Genomic DNA, 24823 nt, shown 5'->3' with positions numbered 1-24823 from the left:
CGGTCCCCGGTCCGGTACGGGGGCAACACTGAGGGTTGCGATCCGTTGCCGGACACGGAAAAAAGACAAAAGACAAAAAAAAAAAAAGAGTGAATGAGGAGATTAGTATCTTTTGTTCTCTCTGTTCCACCATTCTCGTCATGTGACCCCTGCATTGCTGTAAAGCCACCACCAAGACACTCACCAGCTGTGTTCCCTGGACGTTGGACTTCCCAACCTCAGAAACTGTATAAATTTCATTTTCTTTATAAAATCACCCAGATCTGTGTATTTTGTTATAAATAACAGAAACAAACTAATACACCACCCTTAAATAGCCAGTACTTACTTGGTGCAACTCTCTCCATGAGATTAGGTTAGAAATGCAGTTGGAACCAAAACTGCCTTTGTGTAAAGAGCACTATTTCATGCAGGAATTAAATCTGACTTTTAGTCTCTTTAGTGGTCCAAAACTAGAGAAGCCTATATTGATAAGCTATCGCTTTCCAGTAGAGGCTTAACTAAAAGTAATTAAGCATTTAGAATTTATTTTTAGATAATTTCTCAGCATCAAGCCAGCCTTATAGTTCCTTATTTCAGCCTTAAATAGAATCTTTTCACCTAACCAAGTAAATGATTTAGGTTTGGAGATAGTAAAGATTACTTTTACTACTTGCTAATAGAAAGTAGTCTAATGGTTGACCGATAAAAAAAATTTATTAGGGGCTGGTCGGTTATCTCAGTTGGTTAGAATGTGGTGTTATCACACCAACATCAGGGGTTCTGATCCCCCCAAAACACACTTATTTGTCAAGTCACATTAACTAATATACATACTTTCAAATCCTGTTCTTCTTCTACTTTAGGTGCTGTTTGTACTTTTATCTTCTCTGGAGATTCTTCTACTTCTACCTCTTTGTCTGAATTCTCATCTATTTTTTCTGAAATTTCAGCACCAATTGCTGCAAAAGAAAACATGTAAAATTAAACCAAAAAGATCAATACCGATAGAGCCCCATATACATTTTCTTCCCCCTTCAGCAGAGATATCTGAAAAAGGTTATCAGTTCTTTCTCCTTTGCCTATTTTCCTTACTCATTAGAGCCCTAATAACTTATTAACCTTCTATCTTTTATAAAGCCAAGAAACTATATCCTTTATAATCAACTTTCTTAAAATATGTCTATAAATAAAATTTACTTTTGCTCTGGCTAGCCACACAAAAAATTTACTTTGTTCTACCACATTACCCTGTAGTTTCCACTTTCTCCTTCTTCTTATCTTTTCTAATCTTCTTTTCCAGAATACCAGTGCTTCAATTACTCACTAAAGCTAGATATCAAACCCAGGATATAAGGCCGGCCCGTGGCTCACTCGGTAGAGTGTGGTGCTGATAACACCAAGGCCACGGGTTCGGATCCTATATAGGGATGGCCGGTTTGCTCACTAGCTGAGCGTGGTGCTGACAACACCAAGCCAAGGGTTGAGATCCCCTTACCGGTCATCTTTAAAAAAAAAAAAAAAAACCCAGGATATATAAGGATTCTTTAACAAGCATTAATTTTAAACCATGTGATAACTTTCTTCTTGAACTGGTTAAGACAGACAGATAATTTTTTATTTTTATTTTTATTTTTATTTTTTTGACTGGTAAGGGGATCACAGCTCTTGGCATGGTGTGGTCTGCACCACGCTCAGCCAGTTGAGTGCACCGGCCATCCCTATATAGGATCCGAACCTGCGGCCTCAGCGTTCCCAGTGCCACACTCTTCCGAGTGAGCCATGGCGCCGGCCCAGACAGATAATTTATATTGGACCTATCTATTCAGGTTGATGCTGATGTCTGTTGGTAGTGGGAAATCTCCAAAGGAATAGGTTTATGACCAACTTAAATGTAGTAAAAGATATGAACTCTGTTATCTTTGCTTCTTCATATCTGCGTACTGACACTAACACACACATAAACAGTATCTTCAAAAAGTTTATGGGGGCCGGCCCTGTGGCGCACTGGAGAGTGTGCCACTTGGGAGCACGGCGGCGCTCCCGCTGAGGGTTCGGATCCCATGTGGAGACCGGTTCCCGCTCACTGGCTGAGCGCGGTGCAGGCGCAACACCGAGGGTTGCGATCCCGTTACCGGTCAGTAAAAAAGACAAAGAGGAAAAAAAAAAAAGTTTATGGAAAGATTTGAATTATCTTTAAATTCCATTTTTCCACAAATTTTTTGAAGTACTCTTGTACAATCTAAATCATTCTGTCATGAGGGATATCATAGGTTTAAAAAATAAAAAATTTGAGAACATTTTCTTGACTCTGGTTAATCCCAGATCCACAATAGAAATGTGACTTTAAAATCACTTTCAACAGCTTTAAGTAGTCTAAAACTTTATATATTTTAAGTGTTTAACTTTATCATATAATGGCCTTGCTCTTCTTCTATCTGATCATTAATATTCCTTCTGCATTTTCACACTGTCTAAAACAAAATCTTTCTACTAATCCCATTTATTAATTTATACTGCAATCCTATATCAGAAATCTTACATCTGGTGGCAAGTATGAGACTTGAACAATTTTAAACACCACTAGAGCTCTAAGAGTAGAATGTTTGGGAGGGCAATTAAGATAGGATCTATCAAACTAAAGTGCACATACCCCGTGACCTGGCAATATACCACTAGAAATCTATACTGTAGTGATACTACAGTATAACGATAACGTACCAGGATGTTTATTACCAGCATTACTTATCATGAAACATCATAACAAATGTGTATAAAATAAAGAAGAAAATGAACACTTAAGTTACACGGCTTACTAGAATATTAATATATTAATATTAGTATCGATAGAATATTCTCAGCACCTCTGAATCTTGCTGTGTCTTTGTGCCACCACATCTGAACCCTTGACCTTGGTGTTACCAGCATCACGCATGCCCTAACCAAGTGATGAACTAACCGGCCACCCCTGTTGAATATTTTTGTTTCTAAGACAAATCCACCATGTTGATGCATATAGTTCATTCATTTTTTTCACTGCTGCTAACTATTCCATTGTAATAATACATGACAATTTATCGATTCTACGTTTGATGGACATCTAAGCGGTCAATTGGTTTTTTGGATAATACAAATGCAGCATTATTATTTTAAGAGTGAAACACGGACACAATTTAAATGTCCACTGATGGGAGAAGAGTTTATTTATAAACACATCTACACCTCTCAGTGGTTAAAAACAATGATTTTGGGCCGAGCCCGTGGCACACTTGGGAGAGTGCAGCGCTGGGAGCGCAGCAGCGCTCCCACCACGGGTTTGGATCCTATATAGGGATGACTGGTGCGCTCACAGCGCTCACTGGCTGAGCATGGTGCGGCCGTTCTCAAAAAGGACAAAAAAAAAAAAAAAGATTTTTTCGTTGTTAAAAACAATGACTTTTTTAAAGATATGTTACACGAAACAAGTATTGCTTAACAATCTACATGATACAATCTCATACATGGTAAAATTCACATATGCACATGTAAACACACTCATACATACACAACTATAAATGTATATAAAGAGAGAAGAAAAGGTCTGGAAGTATATCTGTATATAAAGGATAAAGAAAAAGGACCACAGGGATAGGAAACAAGAATAAGGAAAACATAAAAGAAGACTTAGAATTTTACTTCATGTTCTTCTATATTGTTTTTGTGTGTGTGTGTGTGTGTGTGACCGGTAAGGGGATCGCAACCCTCGGCACGGTGTGGTCCACACAATGCTCAGCCAGTGAGCGCACCGACCATCCCCCGAACCCACGGCGGGAGTGCCATTGCGCTCCCAGTACCACACTCTCCCGAGTGAGCCACGGAGTCGGCCCATATATTGTTGATTGAAAAGAAAAAAATTCAAGCAAGTATGTTTGCATTTTTTTATCATCTGTGTTTTTGTTTGTTTTGTTTTATAATTACGACCTATAAAAATATCTTTAGGGCTGGCTGGTTAGCTCAGTTGGTTAGAACGTGGTATTGATAACTTCAAGGTCCAGGGCTTAATCCCTGTTACCAGCCAGCCAGCCACCCCCTCTCCCCAGAAAAACGAAAACGGGAAAAAAAAGGAAAACAGGTATCTTCTGCTAGGTATACTCAACTAAGGTTGGGTGTTCAAATTCTACTGCTAACATTCCACTACAGAATTAGGACCAAATGGAAATTAAAATACTAGCTTTATTCAGGGTTCTCTGATAATAGACTGGAAAAATGCAGCAGGGTCTCTTCTACCTTACCCTGAATGAAGATAACTTGGGTCCTCAACACAGGACCAAACTATCTACCCACCCACACAGAGACTAGGCAACTTGAACAAAGAGAAAGCAGAAATAAGGCTGGGCTTGCATGAGATAGTCCTTGCCTGCTTTGCTTATCAATCAGAAAAAATGAGCACAGGAGAGCCCATGGGCTTTAGACAGATTGAGGTAATTTTTGTGGCAGGCAATTTAAAAAAAGGCAGTAAACAGTCCTTGCCTGCTTTGCTTATCAATCAGAAAAAATGAGCACAGGAGAGTCCATGGGCTTTAGACAGATTGAGGTAATTTTTGTGGCAGGCAATTTAAAAAAAGGCAGTAAATGTTGTTTTCTGCTTTTGAGGGAGAAGTAATGCCCACGTAGTAATGAATACACCTCCCAATGGATGCCAGCCTCTCAGACTCTTATTCCTCTACCAGAGACAGAACAAGAAAAGGTAGAGAAATGGAAGCTTCCTTCCCAGAACTTCCCCTAAAGGATAAAAGTGATATCTCCCTCTTTTTGCTGAAGAGGAAACCAAAAAAGAGAAAGAAGGGTTTCCTTTCCCACTACATCTTTCAACTCCAAAGTTTAATGTGAAGCACGAATTACCAGTTTCCCCATTTTCCGGGGTCTCTCGTCCAGTTTTGCTAGAACTCCGGCTGGTAGATTCTGGACTGGTGGCTCGAACAAACATCTTCCATTTCCCTCTTTTAGACATAAGTCTACGCATTCCATCTTGAGATGCTGGTTGGCTGATATCAGAACGCGGACTAGACCCTGACACACTACCATCTCCTTCCTCCAAGGCTCGCAACTCTGCCTACAAAGAATACAACAATAAAGTTACAGTATCATTAACTGCTTATCAACATTTAAGCATTTGTGAGTAGTAAGAATAGCCATGACTATGTTCTCAGAATTTAAGACCTTTGAGAAAGGTAGCATTTCTTAATACATTTTTCCATCAGAACTGAACATTATACTCCATGTTCCAATGCTACCCAAATGTTTATTCATTCATGATTACAGTAATAAATATCAGTTTGAAGAGGACAGGTTCTAGAGATCCACAAATATACAAATTTTCCAATATCTATACCTAACAGAGAAGGCTTAATTTAGCTAGTCCTCTTCCGTAGCTTCAAACTTTTCAAATGGGGGAAAGCTCCAAGGAGATATTACTGTTATAACACCTGTTAAGAGTCTGCTTCATACTAGGACCTTTTAAGGTAGCAGCAGATGAAACTGTTCCAAGAAAAAAAAAGGGAAGTAGGTAAAAACCAACTTCTCAGGCTGGCTGGTTAGCTCAGTTGGTTAGAGTGCAATATTATAAGACTAAGGTCAAGGGTTTGGATCCCTTGTATCCACCAGCTGCTACAAAAAACAAAACAGCACCAACTCCTCAATCAGGAAAGTTTCCTATCAACCATCTTTTTAAAAAGGAAGGCACATGAGATTATAGGTTCCTGTTAATTCTTCTGTTATCTTACAAGTTTACAAGACCCATTTAACTATCCAAATAATGCCATTCCTTATCACCAGAAGTCAAACTGCACTTTAATTGCTAAAAACTGAGTTATCACAACGTTCATTTGTTAAGAAGCTAAGTCAGTTTCATTACTCACTGTATCTACCCTTAAATGAGAAAATGTCAAGTCTTTACTGGTTGTCAACTATCAAAAGCATAAGCTTAAACTTACTTAGATGAAGGAATAAGAGAAACAAAATCCCAATAAAGGCTGTAAGTTGAACACAAAGATCCCCGAGTATAGAGGTACTGAAGGGAGAAAAAGTAGTTTAACCAAACCTTCAAAACTTACTTTTTTCCTCTCCAAAACGAGCTCCAGCTCAAGGGTATCTTGTTCCTCTTCTTCCTCACTTTCTCCAGATTGAACAACACTACAAAGATCCTCCTGAGAAGGGTCTTCTATATTGTCCAACATAATTTCCTGTGGCTTTACTATTGTTGCTGTTTCTTCTACTGTTGTGCTTGTTTCCTTCATTTCTGAAATTGGCTCTACTTCTTTACAAATTACTTTTCTTCTCCATCTCTCTTCTTCCTCTTTTATTCCCTCAGGCAATAAAGGAGCAAGCAGTGAAGCTGCCACTCCTTTCTTCTCCTCCTCATTATTTGAGAGAGCCTGAATTCCTTCATTTACTTCCTACAAAGAATAAAATAATTTAGTCTCACTTGATTCTCAAAGAAATCTCACCTGTAAATATACTTAATTGTTCATATCAATATTAACTGTTTTTAGTCACCGGACACTCTTAAAAACCACCTACTCCCAACAGATTAGCTTGTGCCATTACACGTATATAATGGAAACAGTGTTACTTTACAAAGGCAGTGACTGAACTACAGCCTAATTCTGTGTGGGACTCAGTTTTAGGACATCAAAAGGCAGACTAGGGCCGACCCGGTGGCGCACTGCTACAGTGCGCCGCTTGGGAAGCGCGGCAGCGCTCCCGCCGAGGGTTCGGATCCCACATACAGACTGGCCGCTCACTGGCTGAGCGAGGTGCGGGAGCAACACCGAGGGTTGCGATCCCGTAGCCGGTCCCGGTCCAGTACGGGGCGACACTGAGGTTTGCGATCCGTTGCCGGTCACGAAAAAAGACAAAAAAAAGGAAAAAAAAAAAAAAAAGGCAGACTAGTAAGCAGAGGCACTTAAATAGGATCAGCATGTTGTCAGCTCAACACATGACTCAATTAATCTTCGCCTTCTTCTGTATGAGAAAACCTCACAGGTATGCTGTGAAGGTGACTTAGAGGAAAGTGAAATACTTCTTTTTTTTTTTCCTGTTTGTCTTTTTGTCGTGTCCGGCAACGGATCGCAACCCTCAGTGTCGCGCCCGGACCGGACCGGGACCGGCAACGGGATCGCAACCCTCGGTGTTGCGCCCGCACCTCGCTCAGCCAGTGAGCGGCCAGTCTGTATGTGGGATCCGAACCCTCGGCGGGAGTGCCGCCACGCTCCCAAGCAGCGCACTGTAGCAGTGCACCACCGGGCCAGCCCGAAAGTGAAATATTTCTAAAATAAAATGTGTGATTAGATTTAGGTTATCTATTTCCCCACTGTGATAATACTTGTACTTGTCTTACACTCCTCCTAGAGAGATGTAAAGATTTCAATAGTTACTTTTTGATACCAAAAAAAATTTTAAAATTCAAGATAAATTGTAATTCAACACATACTCTCTCTTAAGAACACAATTCACTTTTCTTATTGAGCAGGCTATAGAAATGCTTGTTTCAATAGTAGTAGTTTTTAATTTTTAAGTAGCTGATGTTTGTTTAAAAAAAAAAAACTTAAGTGGAATCCCAAAATAGAATGTTTCTGTCTGAAGTGGAGATGGGAACCTGGAGCCCTGCTTGGCTGCTCCAGCATCCTTTAGGATAACCCAAGGAACCCCTGTGGCACCCTTAATCTCTGACAAAATCACTGAACTAGAAAGCTGTTAAAGAAGCTGCATAACATACAGAAATAGATTAAGTAAAACCTTAAGAGACAGAATTTATCCTATCTCACATCTCTAAAATATTAACAGAAGGCTTCTATACCTGTGCTCAGAGTTAACATTCAAGTTTATCAGATTTGCAAATAAGCAAATGAGTTATGTTGCAATACTTACTGTAGTGGATTGAATTATTTCCCCCCAAACTCACTGAGGCTTGAGTTGTGTCCTCTAAGTTCTATGTATTAGAAACTTAGCTGTTACTATGACTGTTAAGAGGCTAGGAAACCCTATTATAGTAATTGAAAGGTGGGGCCTTGAAGAGGTGATAAGATTGTTAGGACTGTACTGTAGTGAATGGATTAAAAATGGTGGACAGGAGCGTGGTTCTGAGGGCTTTAAGAGTCTGTCTCTTTCTCTCTCTGCTTCCACCATCTTGCAATGTGAGACCCCTGGGTCACTGTTGCCACCACCAGATGGACTTTGGATTAACCATCCTCAGAAACTGTAAACAATAAATTTCATTTTCTTTATAAATCATCCGGTTCCAGGTATTTTGTTATAAGCAACAAAAACAGACTAATACACTTACCTTTTTAACTTCTCTCTTGGTTATGACTGGTCCACTTTTACTACTGGAAACAGGAACAGTTTTCTCCTTAGAATACATGTCTGTATTTACCACAAAACTAGCCTCAGCACCTGGTACAGAACTAAAAAAAAGTATACTTAGCAAGAGAAAAAGAAGACAAATACTATCAAGCAAAAGATAAGACTCTAATTTCCTTCTGGGTGATTTATTTTTCAAGTTTATTCCTACCTGGGCTGGTAATGTTGTAATCCCTGTACCTGGGTGGCAAGATATTGGGGTAACTCCCAAGTCACTTCATTTGTTTGTGTGTTCCAATAATAATAGCATCCTGTGTTTTCATCCCAGACTTCTTGCCAATCTCCCATCTCAATTCCGACTAGAGAAAAATAAAACAAATTTTAAGAAGCCCACATTCCTCTACAGTTCCAACTTACTTCCCAAGTCAGCAGTGAAGTCACAACTATCTAACACAGGGTTTCTCAAACTCAGCACTGTTTACATTTTGGGCTGAAAGGTCTTTGTTATGAGGGGCAGTCTCATGTAGAGTGTTTGGCCGCCCCCCGCCTCTACCCACTAAATGCAGTAACAGCCCACCCACTCCTGCCTCCTGCATTGTGATAACCGAAAGTATCTCCAGACATTGTCAAATGTCCCCTGGGGGCAATCCCTCCCGTTCAACTGAGAACCACTGTTCTATCACTAAGAATTACTTTCGCAACAAAAATGTAGAGTCACATTAGCACACATGGTTAAAAAGAGCAATTGGAGCTGGCAGGTTAGCTCGGTTGGTTAGAGTGCGGTGTTATAACGCTATATCCAAGGGTCTGGATTCCCTTTCCAGTCAGCTGCCAAGAAAAAAAGAGCAACTGCTAGTCCAAAAACCCCAAAATACTTTAAAAAATAGTGGCTTTTATTGTTCACCTATCATAATCTGCTACAGTTAAAAGGACAAGCAATGTTAGCTCAGCTGGTTAGAGAGAAACACCAAGGTTAAGGGGGTTCAGATTACTGTACCAGACAGCTACCAAAAAAAAAAAAAAAAAAATCCTACCAATGTGTCAATTCTAATTTAAAAAAAATTAAATCCTGTAGCTGTACCAGACAGCTACCAAAAAAAAAAAAAAAATCCTACCAATGTGTCAATTCTAATTTAAAAAAAATTAAATCCTGTAAGTTCTCAGAGACCACTACCCTACCTACCATCTTCAAAATATTGTACTTAAAAGACCAGAATCCTTAAGTCTAGGGCTAAAGCATCTGGGCTTTCATCTTTAGGAATGTCAACACCTAGAATACCTAAGGACTGCACTTCAAATTTCATTAAAAATCAAAGAATCCCACCCTTACCTCCTGCCAGTGAACACTGAGTATCATATTGCCACCCTGATGTTTGGGCTGAGTCTGTTCCATTTGAAGCAGTGGAAGAAAGGGCAGATGTTGCTGCTTCCTTTGGCTCTGGTCGAGGTGGAGTTGGAGGCAGAGCAGAAGCTCCTGCAGGAGCTGCAGGCTGAGGAGCTGTTATGGCATCAATCTCCTTTAGAATGAAAAGAGTAACAAATGCATTAATTACATCAAAACCAAAAACTTGAGGAAATGGCAATCACTTTACGAAAAATTTTATACAGTCGATTCTCAGCTTCTCAAATTAAAACCCTCATCTTCCAATTACACATGTTCCCCAAATCCATTATATTTTCTTTTCTTCTTTTTACGAGTTTTACAAAAGGAGGAGAGAGAGATGAGGAGGGATGGAGAAAAAAGGGTGGAGGGAGAGAGTGAGAAGAGGAGAGAGACACTGAGACTGACAAGCACACTGACCACTTGAGATCCAGGTTTCTTTTTTTTTTTGGTCCTTTTTGAGACCGGCCGCACTCTCCCGAGTGCGCCACGGGCTCGGCCCGAGATCCAGATTTCAAAGTGGTTTCAATAACTAAAAACCCAAGAAAGTACCACTAACCGCTAGGAAACTGGCCAAAGTACTATCAATATCAGTCGACTGGTTTCCATTTGCCTCTTTGGATTGTGGTGGTTTTTCAGAAACATCACTCTCATCATCATCACTGTCAACATAAGCACCAAGTAAGCATAGACCGCCTAGAAACAAAAAGGAAAACAGTATTTATAAAAACAACACCAGTATGTCCTAGGAAATATCTAAGAGAATACATAACATGGTTCTTCAGTCAAAGAGTTTACATTTAGTTTACTTATAGATTGGGATATAACCTCAAAATTAATAATCACTGAACTACCACAGAAGTATAAATTACATTATACACTTACAGCTAATAAAATCAGTCTGCATAGTTACTTGACATCCTCCCCCAAATAAGAGGGTACTTCAATAAGTTCATGGAAAAACAGAATTAAAAGATAATACTGGAGGCTGGCCAGTTGGCTCAGTTGGTTCAGTTGGTTAGAGCAATGTTGATTAACACTGAGGTCAAAGGTTCAGATCCCCTTACTGGCCAGCTGTCAAAAAAATATATATATATTATATATATATATATATATATATATTATATTTTATATATATATAAAATAATAATCTCGCCATGAACTTTTTCAAGGACTCTCATACAAACTCAATCAATTATTCAACTTCGCTCTCTTTCAAAACAGCACACAGCATATTCTGATTTTAGAATTTGGTTCATCTCAAACAATTAAGCAGATTATGGTGAAGCAGACGAAACAAAGATTTTCCAACTTAAAAATAAAACCCTTAATCAATGATTATTCCTAAAACAAGAGGTGACATGAATTAAAATGGGACTTCAAATGGCTAGAACCAATTATTGATGTCTTCCTCAAATGCAAGTGGTATGAGTATTGCCGCTATAGAACTGCTATGCCATTTCCTTTTGGATCACCCATGGCTACCTTAATGCTACAATTATGTGACCATATATACCCCTCTCTATATAGAACTGTATTACAATATGAACATAAAATGTTAAATTCTAGCTAGACTTTTTCAGCTATTAATACAACTAAATTTCACGCTGCCTGGCACATTTATGTTCTCAATAAAAAATTTGGTAAATGGGGCCGGCCCGGTGGCGCACTGCTACAGTGCGCCGCTTGGGAGTGTGGCGGCGCTCCCGCCGAGGGTTCGGATCCCACATACAGACCGGTTCCCGCTCACTGGCTGAGCGAGGTGCGGGCGCAACACCGAAGGTTGCGATCCCATTGCCGGTCCCGGTCTGGTACGGGCGCGACACTGAGGGTTGCGATCCGTTGCCGGACAGGAAAAAAGACAAAAAAAAAAAAAAAAAATTTGGTAAATGAACAGATTTATCAGGAAGGGAAATGTAGTTTTCTGTGTCATATGTTCCATGAATGTACTCATGGGTTCACTTAAAAGTAAACAAAAGTTGTTCCATTAATCATAAAAGTTCACATTCAATGCTATAATCTTATAAGTCTTGCCTTCATTATTTTCTTAGTATATAAGTAAGTTCTTACACTAAATATCAATTTCCAAAATATTATTTTAAACTAGTAGAAGGATTTTTGTGGGGTGGGGTGGGGCAGTTGGGGATCCGAACCCATGACCTTGGTGTTATAAGGCTGTGCTCCAACCAACTGAGCTAACTGGCCAGCTCAGGACCATAATTTATTTAACCAATTCTCAATTGGTGAATACAGTTAGAAGGATTTTTAAGTGAACATTTCTTTGACAGTGTTTCCATTTTCCTGTTACAATTTCTGGGGGGATGGGGGGCAGCTGGCTGGTATAGGGATCTGAACCCATGACCTTGGTGTTATAAAGCTGCAATCTAAAGAAATGAGCTAACTGGCCAGCCCTCAGTTACCAAATATTTTATTTCTCTCATTGTTTTTGGACATGATGGTCAATTTTTCTGATTTTTCTGAACAAGAGATAATACCCCTGGTAAAAGCAGAACTACAAAAGGAGAAACTTCTATATGGAAAAAACCCATACTTTAGTACTCAGGGGATAAAATGATGGATTTTGGAGAGGAATATGGGAAATTTATATAAAAACTCTTCTAGTTTAGAGACAATCATAGATGTAATCATCTAGGCTGTTGGTCTTCATTCTATATCCTTTGGTAAAAGGATCCTACTAGGTGAGCTGCATGGAATTTTCTACAAAATTCCCCAAGAAGGGGTACTTCCCCAAGCTCACAGGCAAGGATCTTCCTATTTCTTTTTTCTTCACTTCAAAACTTTTCACAGTACACTTCCAAGCTCCTAATAACATAATGACAATTAAATTAGCAAAACAGATGAAAATTATTAAACCCAGTGTTTGTGGGAAATTGGTATACTTAATATTGTTAGACATCATAAACTGATTCAATATTTCTTAAGTGCAATCTGGTAACAGGTACCAAGCAAGAACTAAAAAAACTCAAGTATCTGTTACCTAGATAATCCCATTTTTGGCAATACAACCCCAGGAAGCAACTCAAAAAATTTTTTTTGCACAAAGCTTCTATTGGCTTGCTTTAAACTAAAAGCTATAAACAACTCAAATGCTCTCTAACAGAGGACTGGCAAAGTAAATTATACCACAATACCTGATATAATACTATATTTTATGATTAATGAGACCATCATAGGAGTTCATGAAATAATACTAAAAGGATAAAAAGTAATGTTAGAAGAATAAAAGCGAGTCATAAAATACACGTACATTCTAATTAAACTTCTGAAAACTTAGTGCATACATGGATAAAGAAAAGGCACGAATTTATAATAACACGGAAAATAAATGCTCACAATATCAGGTAAAATTGCTTAATCTTAGAAAAATAAACCTAAACCTCACACAAACAAGTCCTAGACTAATATTGAGATTTGTTGCTACTTAAAACCTGAGGAAGCAAGGCCAATGTCGGAGCCACAGTTCTTAGCAGTCTTTTTTTGAGGAGGGCTGATTCCTCAAACCTCAATGTGCTTACACTTAATAGATGATAAAACACAATTTGCAAATCAACTGACTACATCAGACAGTAAATTGTTACTTAGGTATATACTTGCTATGGTTTAAATGTGTCCCCCATAGAGGTGGGGAAGGGGGATAGAAAGAAACTGGGAAAGGGACACAAAAAATAATTACAATTTGTAATAATGAACATGCTAATATTGATCTGATCATCACATATGGTACACAAATACCAACAGTCAACACTGTACTCCAAAAATATAATCAACTATGCTTAAAGTTTTTTAAAAATTATCTAAAACAGAAAAAAAAAACAAATTACTATTTTGAAAATAAATAAATAAATAAATGTGTCCCCCCAAAAAGCGTGCTGTGGAAACTTAATCCTCAATGCAACAGTGTTGAGAAGCGGAGGCCTACTGTGTTTAGGTTATGAGTGCTCCACCCTCATGAACGAATTAATGCTGATTATAAAAGGGCAGAGGCCCACTCCGGCATTATAAGCCTGCCTAACTAGCCTGCTCACTTCCAAAAAGGCATTAATTCATTCCTGAGGACAGAGCCCTTATGCCCTAATCACTTCTTTAAAAGGCCCTTCATACTGTTACAATGGCAATTAAATTTCAACATGAGTTTTGGAAGGGACATTCGAACCACAGCAGCAATCAAGGAAATCACTCCTTAGGAAGGTTTAAATTCTATACTTCTCACAAGATCTTATAAGACTCAAATGAGATATATGTAGTTTGCAAATACAAAATAGTATTACATAGTTATGAATTTTCTCTCAGAATTTTTTTTAAAGTATCAAATGGTGGGGAGGGAGGAATAAACACCTAGTATTTTAGATGTCAAATAGTACAAAAAGCATTTCAAATTGAAAAGAATAAAATTACTACCCATTATTGGTTGTTTTTTTTTTTTTTTTTTGCGGCTGACCAGTACAAGGATCAAACCCTGGACCTTGGTGTTATTATCATTTCAAATTGAAAAGAATAAAATTACTACCCATTATTGGTTGTTGTTTTTTTTTTTTTTTTGCGGCTGACCAGTACAAGGATCAAACCCTGGACCTTGGTGTTATTAGGAACACACTAACGAACTAAGTAAACTGGACAGCCCCCATTAATGAGTATTTAATATCAAAACATATTTTGATCTTTCAAGACAGTATATAAAGAGTAGAGAAAACTAACATCATTGGCACTTACTAATGTCAGAAATTTATATACATTATCCAATTTAATCCTAAAATAACTCAGGGCTATAAGATCTGTTTTAAAGACAAATGAGGCTCAGCCCAATTAATAATTGAATTAAGATCTTAGAGTGAATACTACAGTGATTTGAACCCAGGTTTGTCTACAAAAGCACTGTTGCAAATATCCCTTTGTGTTTAAAAATATTTAATTAGAACAATTTTCAGCTCCACAAACAATTGCTAGGTACCAACCAAGGCAGAGTATTAGAAATGGAACAGAATGAAAAGTATGACATGGTTGGTGTCCTTAAAGAACACCAAGGTAATGGGAGGGTCAGAAATCTAGTTATAAAATAGCATCAGAAGAAAAAGTAGCACAAGGTATTTTGGATACAGAGAAAAGCCACAAATTTTGCATTGGTCAAAGTGAATATACCGAAAAAAAAAAAAAAGTGTATAGACCAACAAGCCCTCAGGAACGGACGGGTTTTAAACTATATTTTTATAGGAGAAACATATGAGCAGCACCGAAGCATTCAACAAAACATTCTATGTACAAACCCAATTTGAACTTAATAGAAAATATTCTAGAAAAGATGTAAACAAACTATACCTGTTGCTTTAACGGCTGTGGGTCTGGTGGTCATGACTGGTTTTGGAGGATTCTGAACAACTTTAGGAACCTCCACCACCACTTCCTGTTCATCTGGATTTAAAAAACGAACAAAAGAAAACTGCAGTCAGACTCTGGACCAGAAAAAACAACAGTACAGTTGACAAATCTTTGATTTGACCTTTCCGGTCTAGATTTCACCAATTTAAAAACAAGGCGTATCACTGACCCAAGTAATCGGGAGATGATAAACAAGAAGAGCTAGAATCTTCCATTTACCTAGTGACTTCAACATTAAGAGAAGAATCTGAACGTTGTACATAAAAATGACATCTGCAATACTTCAAAATCAACACACGCAATCAATCTTGTTCTCCAGGCGATTATCATAGGGCCTTTATAACAAGCAGTGCTACGACATAATTTTGTTTTTTGCTTTTTACATGAGCTACCCAACGTGATTTCTTAACATCTGAAATGGTCGCGGCTTCTCCGGCGCCTAGCCCTGTAGCAACGACGTGGAGTTATTCTTAATCCAACTACCATTCCAGGGAGAACCGCACAAGTTCCCACTTCTCCAAGAATTTTTGGGATTCCTGTTAGCTTGGGGGTTCTTAAGCTTCGGCTGGCATAATAAAAGTTTGTTCACTTCTAAGGCCTCTAGCTCTGTTTCAACAAAAACGAAGGGAAGCAGGTGACGTGTACACTGCCATCTACCCTATACATTATCCAAGACCGACCTGGGGCGTTTAGGGGTCTCAGGATGCCCGGGCCTCTGTCGCATTTCAAACGTTCCCGGGGCAAACCTGCTGCAGAGATGGCGCCTTGGGGTGGCTCGGCCGGCCCCTTCCGCCGCCCTGGGGTCCACGGCCGCCCTCCCCGCAAGCCCCCAGCAGGCAGGCCTCGGAAGCGGACCTCGCCCGTCCTGGTTTCTCTACCTCACACGGTCCAGTCAGGCGCCATGAGAGGCCTAGGCCGCAAGCCCGGAACTCGACTTTCGGACGCCCCAACGAGAGGCCGGGGCGCCCCACGCACGCTCACCTTCTGAAGGCGAGTCGTCCGGAGCCGCGGCGGCAGTCACCGCGGTGGTGGTCGCTGCAGCCGCCACAGGGACGGGCTGGCTGGGGGACACAGCCGTCGAGTCCGGCTCGGCGTCGGGTTCCGGATCCGGGTCCCGGCCCGGCGTGCTGCACCGGGGACCTGGCGGTGAGAGCTGCAGGATGGGCCTGCGGCCGGGTACTGCCCGGGACTTCTTCCCCATCGCGAGCCCGAGCGCGAGCGGCGAGCGTCGGGCAGCCGAGAGGGGCGGGCGTTCGGCGCTGCGATGCGTAATCAATATTCATGCACCGCGACACCGCCTCCTGCCGCGATCCGCTTTTAACCGGCGGGGCGCGCACCTGCGCAGGCGCTGTGGGCCCTTTCGCTCTTCTAGCTCCTCCTCCCCTAGGAAGGAAGATCGGGCTTTACCCACGACGCTAAGCGATTGGCTGTTTTGACCCAGAAGAGGAGCGGGTAGCCAATGGAAAAGGAAAAGAGTACGCCAAAAGTCACCACCAAGAAGGCCCTCACCAGATGCGTCCCCTGAAAAGAGGTGAGAGTCGAGCCAATAGTGTGGAGGGGTTCCACCCATGCGTTCTTTTTGCGGAGTCTTTTCTTTACCCTTTTGTCCTCCATCTTGTGGCTGTTCTCAGCTGAATGCTGGATGTTATTTGTTCGCGAGGAAACTGTGCTGTTTTCCGGCCCCCTCCCCCAGTTTCGCCGTGATTATTGTGTATAGGATTGGCCATTAAATAGGATAGTGGGTCTTTGACGTGTTTATAAATTCTTGGAGCACAAAGATGATGTCTCATATGGTGTTGCTTATGAGCTGGGAAAAATCACTAGCCATTCTATTACTTAACAAAGAAAAACCCTAAATTGTTGGGGCGGGATAAAAGTAGATTTACTTATCTGGTCCCTTGGTATCCTTAACCTGGTTTACTAATCTTCCTTTAACACTCCCCCTTCCCCGCCTCCCTCCCCTACCTCCCCCGTCAGCCACTTAGAACAACACTTCTCTCACCTTCAGTCTTTTGCACTGGCTGGAATCACTCCTGCATCACACGAACGAAATTATTTTCATCCCTCAAGGCGCAGTGCAGATACGACCTCTCTGAATCAAGCCCGGCCCCAGCACTTGACATCCTACTGCTGATACCCATCTTTCTTTCTAAATTGGGCTTAAACACCAGCGATGTTTATTTTTATGATCCCTGCGGCTAATTCAGTTCCTACTCCAGCACACTAAAAATATCTAACATTTATTGAGCAGTTACTATTTGTCAGTCATTAAGTACTTTACATGTACAATTTTGATTCTCACAACAAGCTTAAGAGAGGGCAGATATTGTCCCCAGTTTACAGATGAACCCTCAAATTGGTTGTTGAAAGCAAAACCCACAAGAGCAGTGACTTGTCTGTTTTTTTCTGTGTATATGAAATACACTTTCTGGAACATAAGCACTCAGCAGGCTGGCTACTTAGCTCAGTTGATGAAAGTGTGGTGCTGACAACACCAGGATCCAGGATTTGAACCTGTACCTGTACCGGCCAAGCGCAAAACAACAACAACAAACAACGAAAACACTGAGCAAATGTTTTTGAATGAATATATGCAAACTCGAAATAAGTAGCAAGACTTCTGTGCTTTTCTTATATATGGGATGAGCATCTATCTGGATTAGGATGTCCTGAGGTTATACAAGGACTTCCTAAAAGCAGGGAAGAATTTACCATTTTGAAGCTGCCAGCAATTTTCCGATTTATTTATTGTGGTGAGAGGCGTAAAATATGGTAGTTTTGTATAAGAATTCTTAAGCAAAACATCTGGATTTAAGATTTGGCTCCAGCATCTTCCAGATGTGATGGCTTGGACAAATTTCTTAACCATCTCTAAATCTGTTTCTGTAACGTAAAATATGTTAGTAACCATATCCATAGGGTTGTTGGGAAGTTTAAATTAGATCATAGTTTTAAACTCTTTACACTGCTCCTGAAACAAAATAAGCAGTGGTAGCTATTGTTACTATTAATGAGCCTTTTATTTACAAAAAAGTCCATGTACTATTATGAAACTGGGGGGAACTAAGTTGAGATTATGAGCTAAACCAAAATGTATAGAAATATGAAAGGCTGTTTTCGTTGTGGGAAATTTACGTTCCCGGAGGTGACTGTTAGGATTATATAACCTTAGCTGTTCATAAAGCCATCTGAAGAGCATTAAAGCAGTAGAAGAATCTGAATCAGGGCTGGCCCGGTGGCGCACTCGGTAGTGTGGCGGCGCTCCCGCCGAGGGTTCGGATCCCATATAGAGACCTGTCCGCTCACTGATTGAGCATGGTGCAGGCGCGACACCGAGGGTTGCGATCCCGTTACCAGTCACGAAAAAAGACAAAAAGGAAAAAAAAATAATCTGAATCAGTTGGACTGGGAGTGAGAGTGCAGGGCCCATACTAGTTGCTGTTTTTAAAGCTCTTTATTCTAATCTTAGCCAGGGTTGAGAAACACTGGGGTTTTTTTTGTTTTTTGTTTTTTTTAAAGATGACCGGTAAGGGGTTCTTAACCCTTGACTTGGTGTTGTCAGCACCATGCTCAGCCAGTGAGTGAACCGGCCATCCCTATATGGGATCCGAACCCGGGGCCTTGGTGTTATCAGCACCGCACTCTCCCGAGTGAGCCACGGGCCGGCCCAAGAGAGAAACACTGGTTTTATTATTTTCTTCCCAGCTTTATCGAGGTATAATTGACAAAAATTGTATATATTTAAAGTGTAAAAAGTGATGATTTAATATACATATATATTGTGAAGTGATTACTGCAATCAGGTTAACACATTCATCACCTCACATAGTTACCTTTTATGTGTGTAGTGAGAAAAGATCTACTGTGTCAAACACCCAATATATTATTACTAACTGTAGTTGCTATGCTCACATTAAATTCTCTGAACTTATTCATTTGATAACTGAAAGTTTATATACCCTTAGACCAGCATCTCCCAATTTCCCCTACAGCCCAGCCCCTGGCAACCACCATTCTACTCTCTGCTTCTATGAGTTTGACTTTTTTAGATTCCACATGTTTAGTCTGTTACATGCTGCTGTAACAATATCTGAGACAGGGTGATTTAAAAACAGAAATTTATTCTTTCACAGTTCTGGAGCCTGGGAAGTCCAGTTCCACATGGGAGAAGGTGGAAGGGCAAGGTAGAGCAAATCCACTCCCACAAGTCCTTTTCATAGGGGCATTAATCCACACAGCCCTCATGACCTAAAACCTCTCAAAAGGTCACAGGTCCATTGCCCTCCCAATACTGTTGCATTGGGGGTTAATTTTCCAATACATGAATTTGGGGTGACACATTCAGACCATAATGCCACACATAAGAGACATCGTGCAGCATTTTGTCTGTCTGTCTTATATCACTCAACAGTGTCCTCTTCAGGTTCATCTGTGTGGTTGCAGTGATAGAATTTCCTTCTTTTTTTGTGGCCAAATAATATGATATTGTGTGTGTGTTTGTGCGTGTGTGTCCCATTTTCTTTATCCATTCATCCATTGATGGACACTTAGGTTGTTTCCATATCTTGGCAATTGTGAATAATGCTTCAATGAACATAGGGGTACAGATATCTCTTCAAGATACTGATGTCATTTCCATTGGTTATATACCCTAGAGTGGAATAGTAGTTCTATTTTTAATTTTTTGATGAACCTTCGTACTGTTTCCCATAATGGCGGTACTGGTTTACATTCCCAGCAACCATGTACCAGGATTCCCTTTTCTCCATAGCCTCACCAACACTTATCTTGTTTCTTTGGTAATAGCCATCCTAACATGTGAAATTATATCTCATTGTGGTTTTGATTTGTACTTCCCTGATGATTAGTGATGTTGAGCACCTTTTCATATACCTGTTGGCCATTCGTATGTCTTCTTTGGACAAAAGTATATTCAGGTTCATTGCCCATTTCTTAATCAGTTGTTGTTTGTTTTCTCTATTGAGTTGCATGAGTTCCTTATATATTTTGGATATTAACCCCTTATCAGACATACGGTTTGCAAGTATTTTCTCCTATTCTATCAGTTGTTTTTCATTTTGTTGATTGTTTCCTTCGCTCTGCAGAAACTTTTTAATGTGAGGTAGTCCCAGTTGTTCATTTTTGCTTTTATTTCCTGTGCTTTTGGAGTCATATCCAAACAATCATTGCCAGGACCAAAGTCAAGGAGATTTTTCCCTATGTTTTCTTCTGGGAGTTTTTACAGTTTCAGGTTTTACATAAAGTTTAATCCATTTTGAGTTAAGTTTTTTTTTTATTCTGCCTTACTCTCTGAATGTTTTTATTTAATTTTTGTGTATGTTGTAAGATAAGGGTCCAGTTTTATTATTTTGTGTGTGGATATCTAGTTTTTCTAACACCATCTATTGAAGAGACAATACTTCCTCCAATGTGTATTCTTGGCACCTTTGTCAAAGATTAGTCGACTGCATATGCATGGGCTTATTTCTGGGCTCTCTCTTGATTCTGTTTGATTGGTCTAGGTATCTGTTTTTATGCCAGTAACATGGTGTTTTGATTACTATAGATTTGTAATATACATTAGTTTGAAATCAAAAAGTGGAAGGCCTCCAGCTTTGTTCTTTTTTCTCAAAATTGCTTTGGTTATTCAAGGTCTTTTGTGGTTCCATAAGAATTTTAATATTCTTTTTCCTTTCTTTCTTTCTTTTTTTTTTTTAATAAAAGATGACCGGTAAGGGGATCTTAACCCTTGACTTGGTGTTGTCAGCACCACGCTCTCTCAAGTGAGCTAACCGGCCATTCCTCTATAGGGATCTGAACCTGTGGCCTTGGTGTTATCAGCACCACACTCTCCCAAGTGAGCCACGGGCCGGCCCTTAATATTCTTTTTTCTATTTCAGTAAAAAAATGGCACTGGAATTTTGATAGGGGTTGTATTGAATCTGTAGATCACTTTGTGTAGTATGAACATGTTAACAATATTAATTCTTTCAATACATAAATGCAAAATATTTTTCCATTTATTTGTGTCTCTTCAATTTTTTTCATCCATGTCTTATAGTTTTCAGTGTACAGATCTTGTACCTTCTTGGTTCAATTTATAGCTAAGTATTTTATTCTTTTTGATGCTATTGTAAATGAGATTAATTTCTTTTTCAGATAGTTTGTTGTTAGTGTATAGAAACGCTGCTGATTTTTGCATGTCGGATTTTTTTTTATATGTTGATTTTTTATCTTGGACCTTTACTGAATTTGTTTATTAGTTCTAACAGTTTTTTAGTGGAGTCTTTCTATATATGAACTCATGTCATCTGCAAGCAGAGACAATTTAACTTCTTTCATTTCAATTTGGATGTTTTTTAATTTGTCTTGCCTAATTGCTCTGGCTTGGACTTCCAGTACTGTATTGAATAAAAGTGGCAAGAGTGGCATCCTTGTCTTGTTCCTGGTATTAGAGCAAAGGCTTTTAGCTTTTCACCACTGAGTATGATGTTAGATGTGGGCTTGTCCTGTAAGACCTTTATTATGTTGAAGTATATTCTTTTTTTAAATTTAATTTAATTTTTATTTTAATATTTATTTTTAGTAGCATATTCATTCTTACAGATCAAACTTATTCTTTATGCCTCATCCAATCTCTCTCCTTCCCCCTCGCACTCCCCTGTACCCTCTCCCCTTCTTCGCGTCCTCCTCCCTGTCTCCGTCTAATAACCATAAATTTGTTCTCTCCATCTGATAGGTTAACTGTTCTGCTGTTAGTTTGTTGCTTAGATGATCTGTCCAGTACTGAGACAGGTGGGTACATTCTTTCTATACCTAATTTGTTGAGAGTTTTTATCATGAAAGGATGTTGAATTTTGTCAAATGCTTTTTCTGCATCTATTGAGATGATCACGAGTTTTATCCTTCATTTTGTTAATATGTTGTATCATATTTATTGATTCACACGTGTTGAACCATCCTTGTATCCCAGGGATAAATCCCGTTTGATTATGATATATGGTCCTTTTAACGCACTGCTGAATTTAGTTTGCTAGTGTTTCATTAAGGATTTGTATGTTGATCAGAAATATTGGCCTATAATGTTCTTTACTTGTAGTATCTTTATCTGGCTTTGGTAGGAGGGTAATGCTGTCCTCATAAAATGAGTTTGGAAGTGTTCCCTCCCTCCTCTTCAATTTTTTGGAAGAATATGAGAAGGATTGGTATTAATTCTTCTTTAAATGCTTGGTAGAATTCACTCATGAAGCCTGGGCTTTTCTTTGTTGGGAGGTTTTTGATTACTCAGTAATAATAATCTTATTATTATTGATCTGTTCAGATTTTCTATTTCTTCAGGATTCAGTCTTGGTAGGTTGTATATTTTTAGGAACTTTTCTGTTTCTCTAGGTTATTCAACTTGTTGGTGTATAATTGTTCATAGTAGTCTCATATCTTTTGTTTTTCTGTGGAGAACCCCTGGCTTTGGAGAGAGATATTATGCTGTTGTTGGCCTCAGAGGAAGTGCTGGGAAACTGGTCAGGGGTGGGCATTATGGCTAATTTAGGCCTAGCTAAGAATAGTTTTCACGTTTTTAGAGGGATGCTAAAAAACAAAACAAAACAAAGAATATATGACAGAGACCATATATAGATTACAAGGCCTATTTACTATCTGGATCTTTACAGATCTAGGCTTGGAATGGATAAACATGGTCAAAGTCACTCCCTTTAAGAAGACTGGAAGAAAAATCAGCCCTGGGGCCGGCATGTGGCTCACTCGGGAGAGTGCGGTGCTGATAACACCAAGGCCACGGGTTCGGATCCCATATAGGGATGGCCGGTTAGCTCACTGGGTGAGCGTGGTGCTGACAACACCAAGTCAAGGGTTAAGATTCCCTTACCGGTCATCTTAAAAAAAAAAAAAAAAAATCAGCCCTGATCTTTGATTACCAGGAGCCTAAGCACCTCTGGAATTAGTGAGGGTTTTTTGGTTTTTGTGATGATGTTATTTCAGTAAAACCAAATTATCAGGGCCAACATTTGACAAATGCAACCTGGGAAGAACCATCATTTGAATAAACATGTATTTTCAAATATGTTGTCATGATCATATACGGCAGGCAATGTCTTTACTCAGTATTTGATAATTTCAAAAGCTGACCTTCCTGAATCCATTTGAAAGCTCTGGCTTTTGGAACATCAACTAGAGGTCACTTGAAGTCCCAACTTCAGAAGGGTAAAATGAAGTTTTATGGTTGTATGTATGTTGATTTATCTAATTTGGTCACTTATTCTGTCTCATCCTAAAGTATGAGGGATCTTCAAAAAATTCATGGAAAGATTAATATTATCTTTTAATTCCATTTTCCCATGACCTTTTTGAAGTACCCTTGTAGGTGTACCTTTTTTTTTGCCAGCTCGCCAGTACAGGGATAGGTGTACTTCAATACAATTCAAGTCCAACTCTAACTACCTGGAGTTAGCATTGGACTCCATAGGTTTAAGAGTTTGGTACTCTAGCGACAAGTGAGGTCCCCAGGCCACCCACACTTCTGGCTGGGTATAAATTTGGGGGTTCCTAAGACCCCCATCAGGCTCCATAATTCACTAGAAGTACTCACAGAACTCAGGAAAATGCTATACTTGTGGTTAGTTTTATTATAAAAGATCATAAATAGGGCAAGGTCTGGGAGGGAGCATAGAGCTTCCATGATGCCTCCCTATAGAGTCAGGGCATGTCACCCTCCCAGAGCATCAGTGTGTTCACCAACCAGGAAGCTCCACCAAGCCTTGGTGTCCCGAGTTTTTACTGGGGCTTTATTACATAGGCATATTACAATGATTAAATTCCACGTGATTGGACTCAATCTCCAGCTTTCTTGTCCTTCCAGGAGGCTGAGCTGGCCCATAGTTCCAACTGTCTAATCTGCTGGTTGGTCTTCCTGGTGACCAGTCCCAATTCTGAAGCTAGCTAGGGGCTCACCAAGAGTCACATCATTAGCACAACAAACTCCTATCATTTAGGAAATTCCAAAGGTTTTTGAAGCTCTGTGACAGGAACCAGGGACAAAAAGCAGATATAGTATTTACTATACCACATTGTTTAACCTTGTGTGTTTTATGGAAGCTCATTTAAACCATGAAGCCTCATTTATGGGATGAAATGTCTATTTTTAGTCTAGAGACCAGCATAGGTCATTTGAACAATAAGTTGGCATTTTGCTGATGGAGTTCTGTATAGACATAGGAAGGTACATTATGGTGGCAAGAGGCTAATGATAAAATTACTTATATTAAGATCTCTTCCCTAATTTGAGAAAAAAACAATAATACGGAAGTATCTATGATTTTAGGTACAGACATAATTGGAAAGAACTATGAAGATTAAAGGAAATTTTAGAACTTTCTATAGTATATGGTATATATTCTAGAAGAAAAAAATATACTATCAGGTTGAGGTAGATTAGCTTAATTCTGTTACCTAAAATGTGTTTGCTGGGGCCGGCCCGTGGCTCACTCAGGAGAGTGTGGTGCTGATAACACCAAGGCCACGGGTTCGGATCCCACATAGGGATGGCCGGTTCGCTCACTGGCTGAGCGTGGTGCTGACAATACCGAGTCAAGGGTTAAGATCCCCTTACCGGTCATCTTTTAAAAAAAAAAAAAAAAAAAATCAAGGGGTCAAGCAAAAAAAAATGCAGACCCAAAGCAGGGAGAAAAGGGGAGGGGAAAGACGCAGGCACGTTCT

At 39.6% G+C, this 24823-nt stretch overlaps 1 protein-coding gene across 1 annotated transcript in view; it reads right to left on the bottom strand.

Annotated features, from left to right (window-relative positions):
* Positions 1-16377, bottom strand: part of FNBP4 (formin binding protein 4) — a 38372-nt gene extending 21995 nt beyond the window's left edge. Inside the window, 10 exon segments of the mRNA XM_008574047.1 lie at positions 817-941; positions 4861-5071; positions 6072-6413; positions 8303-8423; positions 8531-8678; positions 9650-9836; positions 10260-10396; positions 15035-15127; positions 16076-16325; positions 16327-16377. Of these exon segments, the coding sequence (XP_008572269.1) occupies positions 817-941; positions 4861-5071; positions 6072-6413; positions 8303-8423; positions 8531-8678; positions 9650-9836; positions 10260-10396; positions 15035-15127; positions 16076-16325; positions 16327-16377 (1665 nt within the window).
* Positions 16378-24823: the final 8446 nt, after the last annotated feature.

Source organism: Galeopterus variegatus, unplaced genomic scaffold (genome assembly GCF_000696425.1).
Source record: "Galeopterus variegatus unplaced genomic scaffold, G_variegatus-3.0.2 Scaffold990, whole genome shotgun sequence".
NCBI lineage: Eukaryota > Metazoa > Chordata > Mammalia > Dermoptera > Cynocephalidae > Galeopterus > Galeopterus variegatus.
This window is presented reverse-complemented; position numbering and strand designations above follow the sequence as displayed.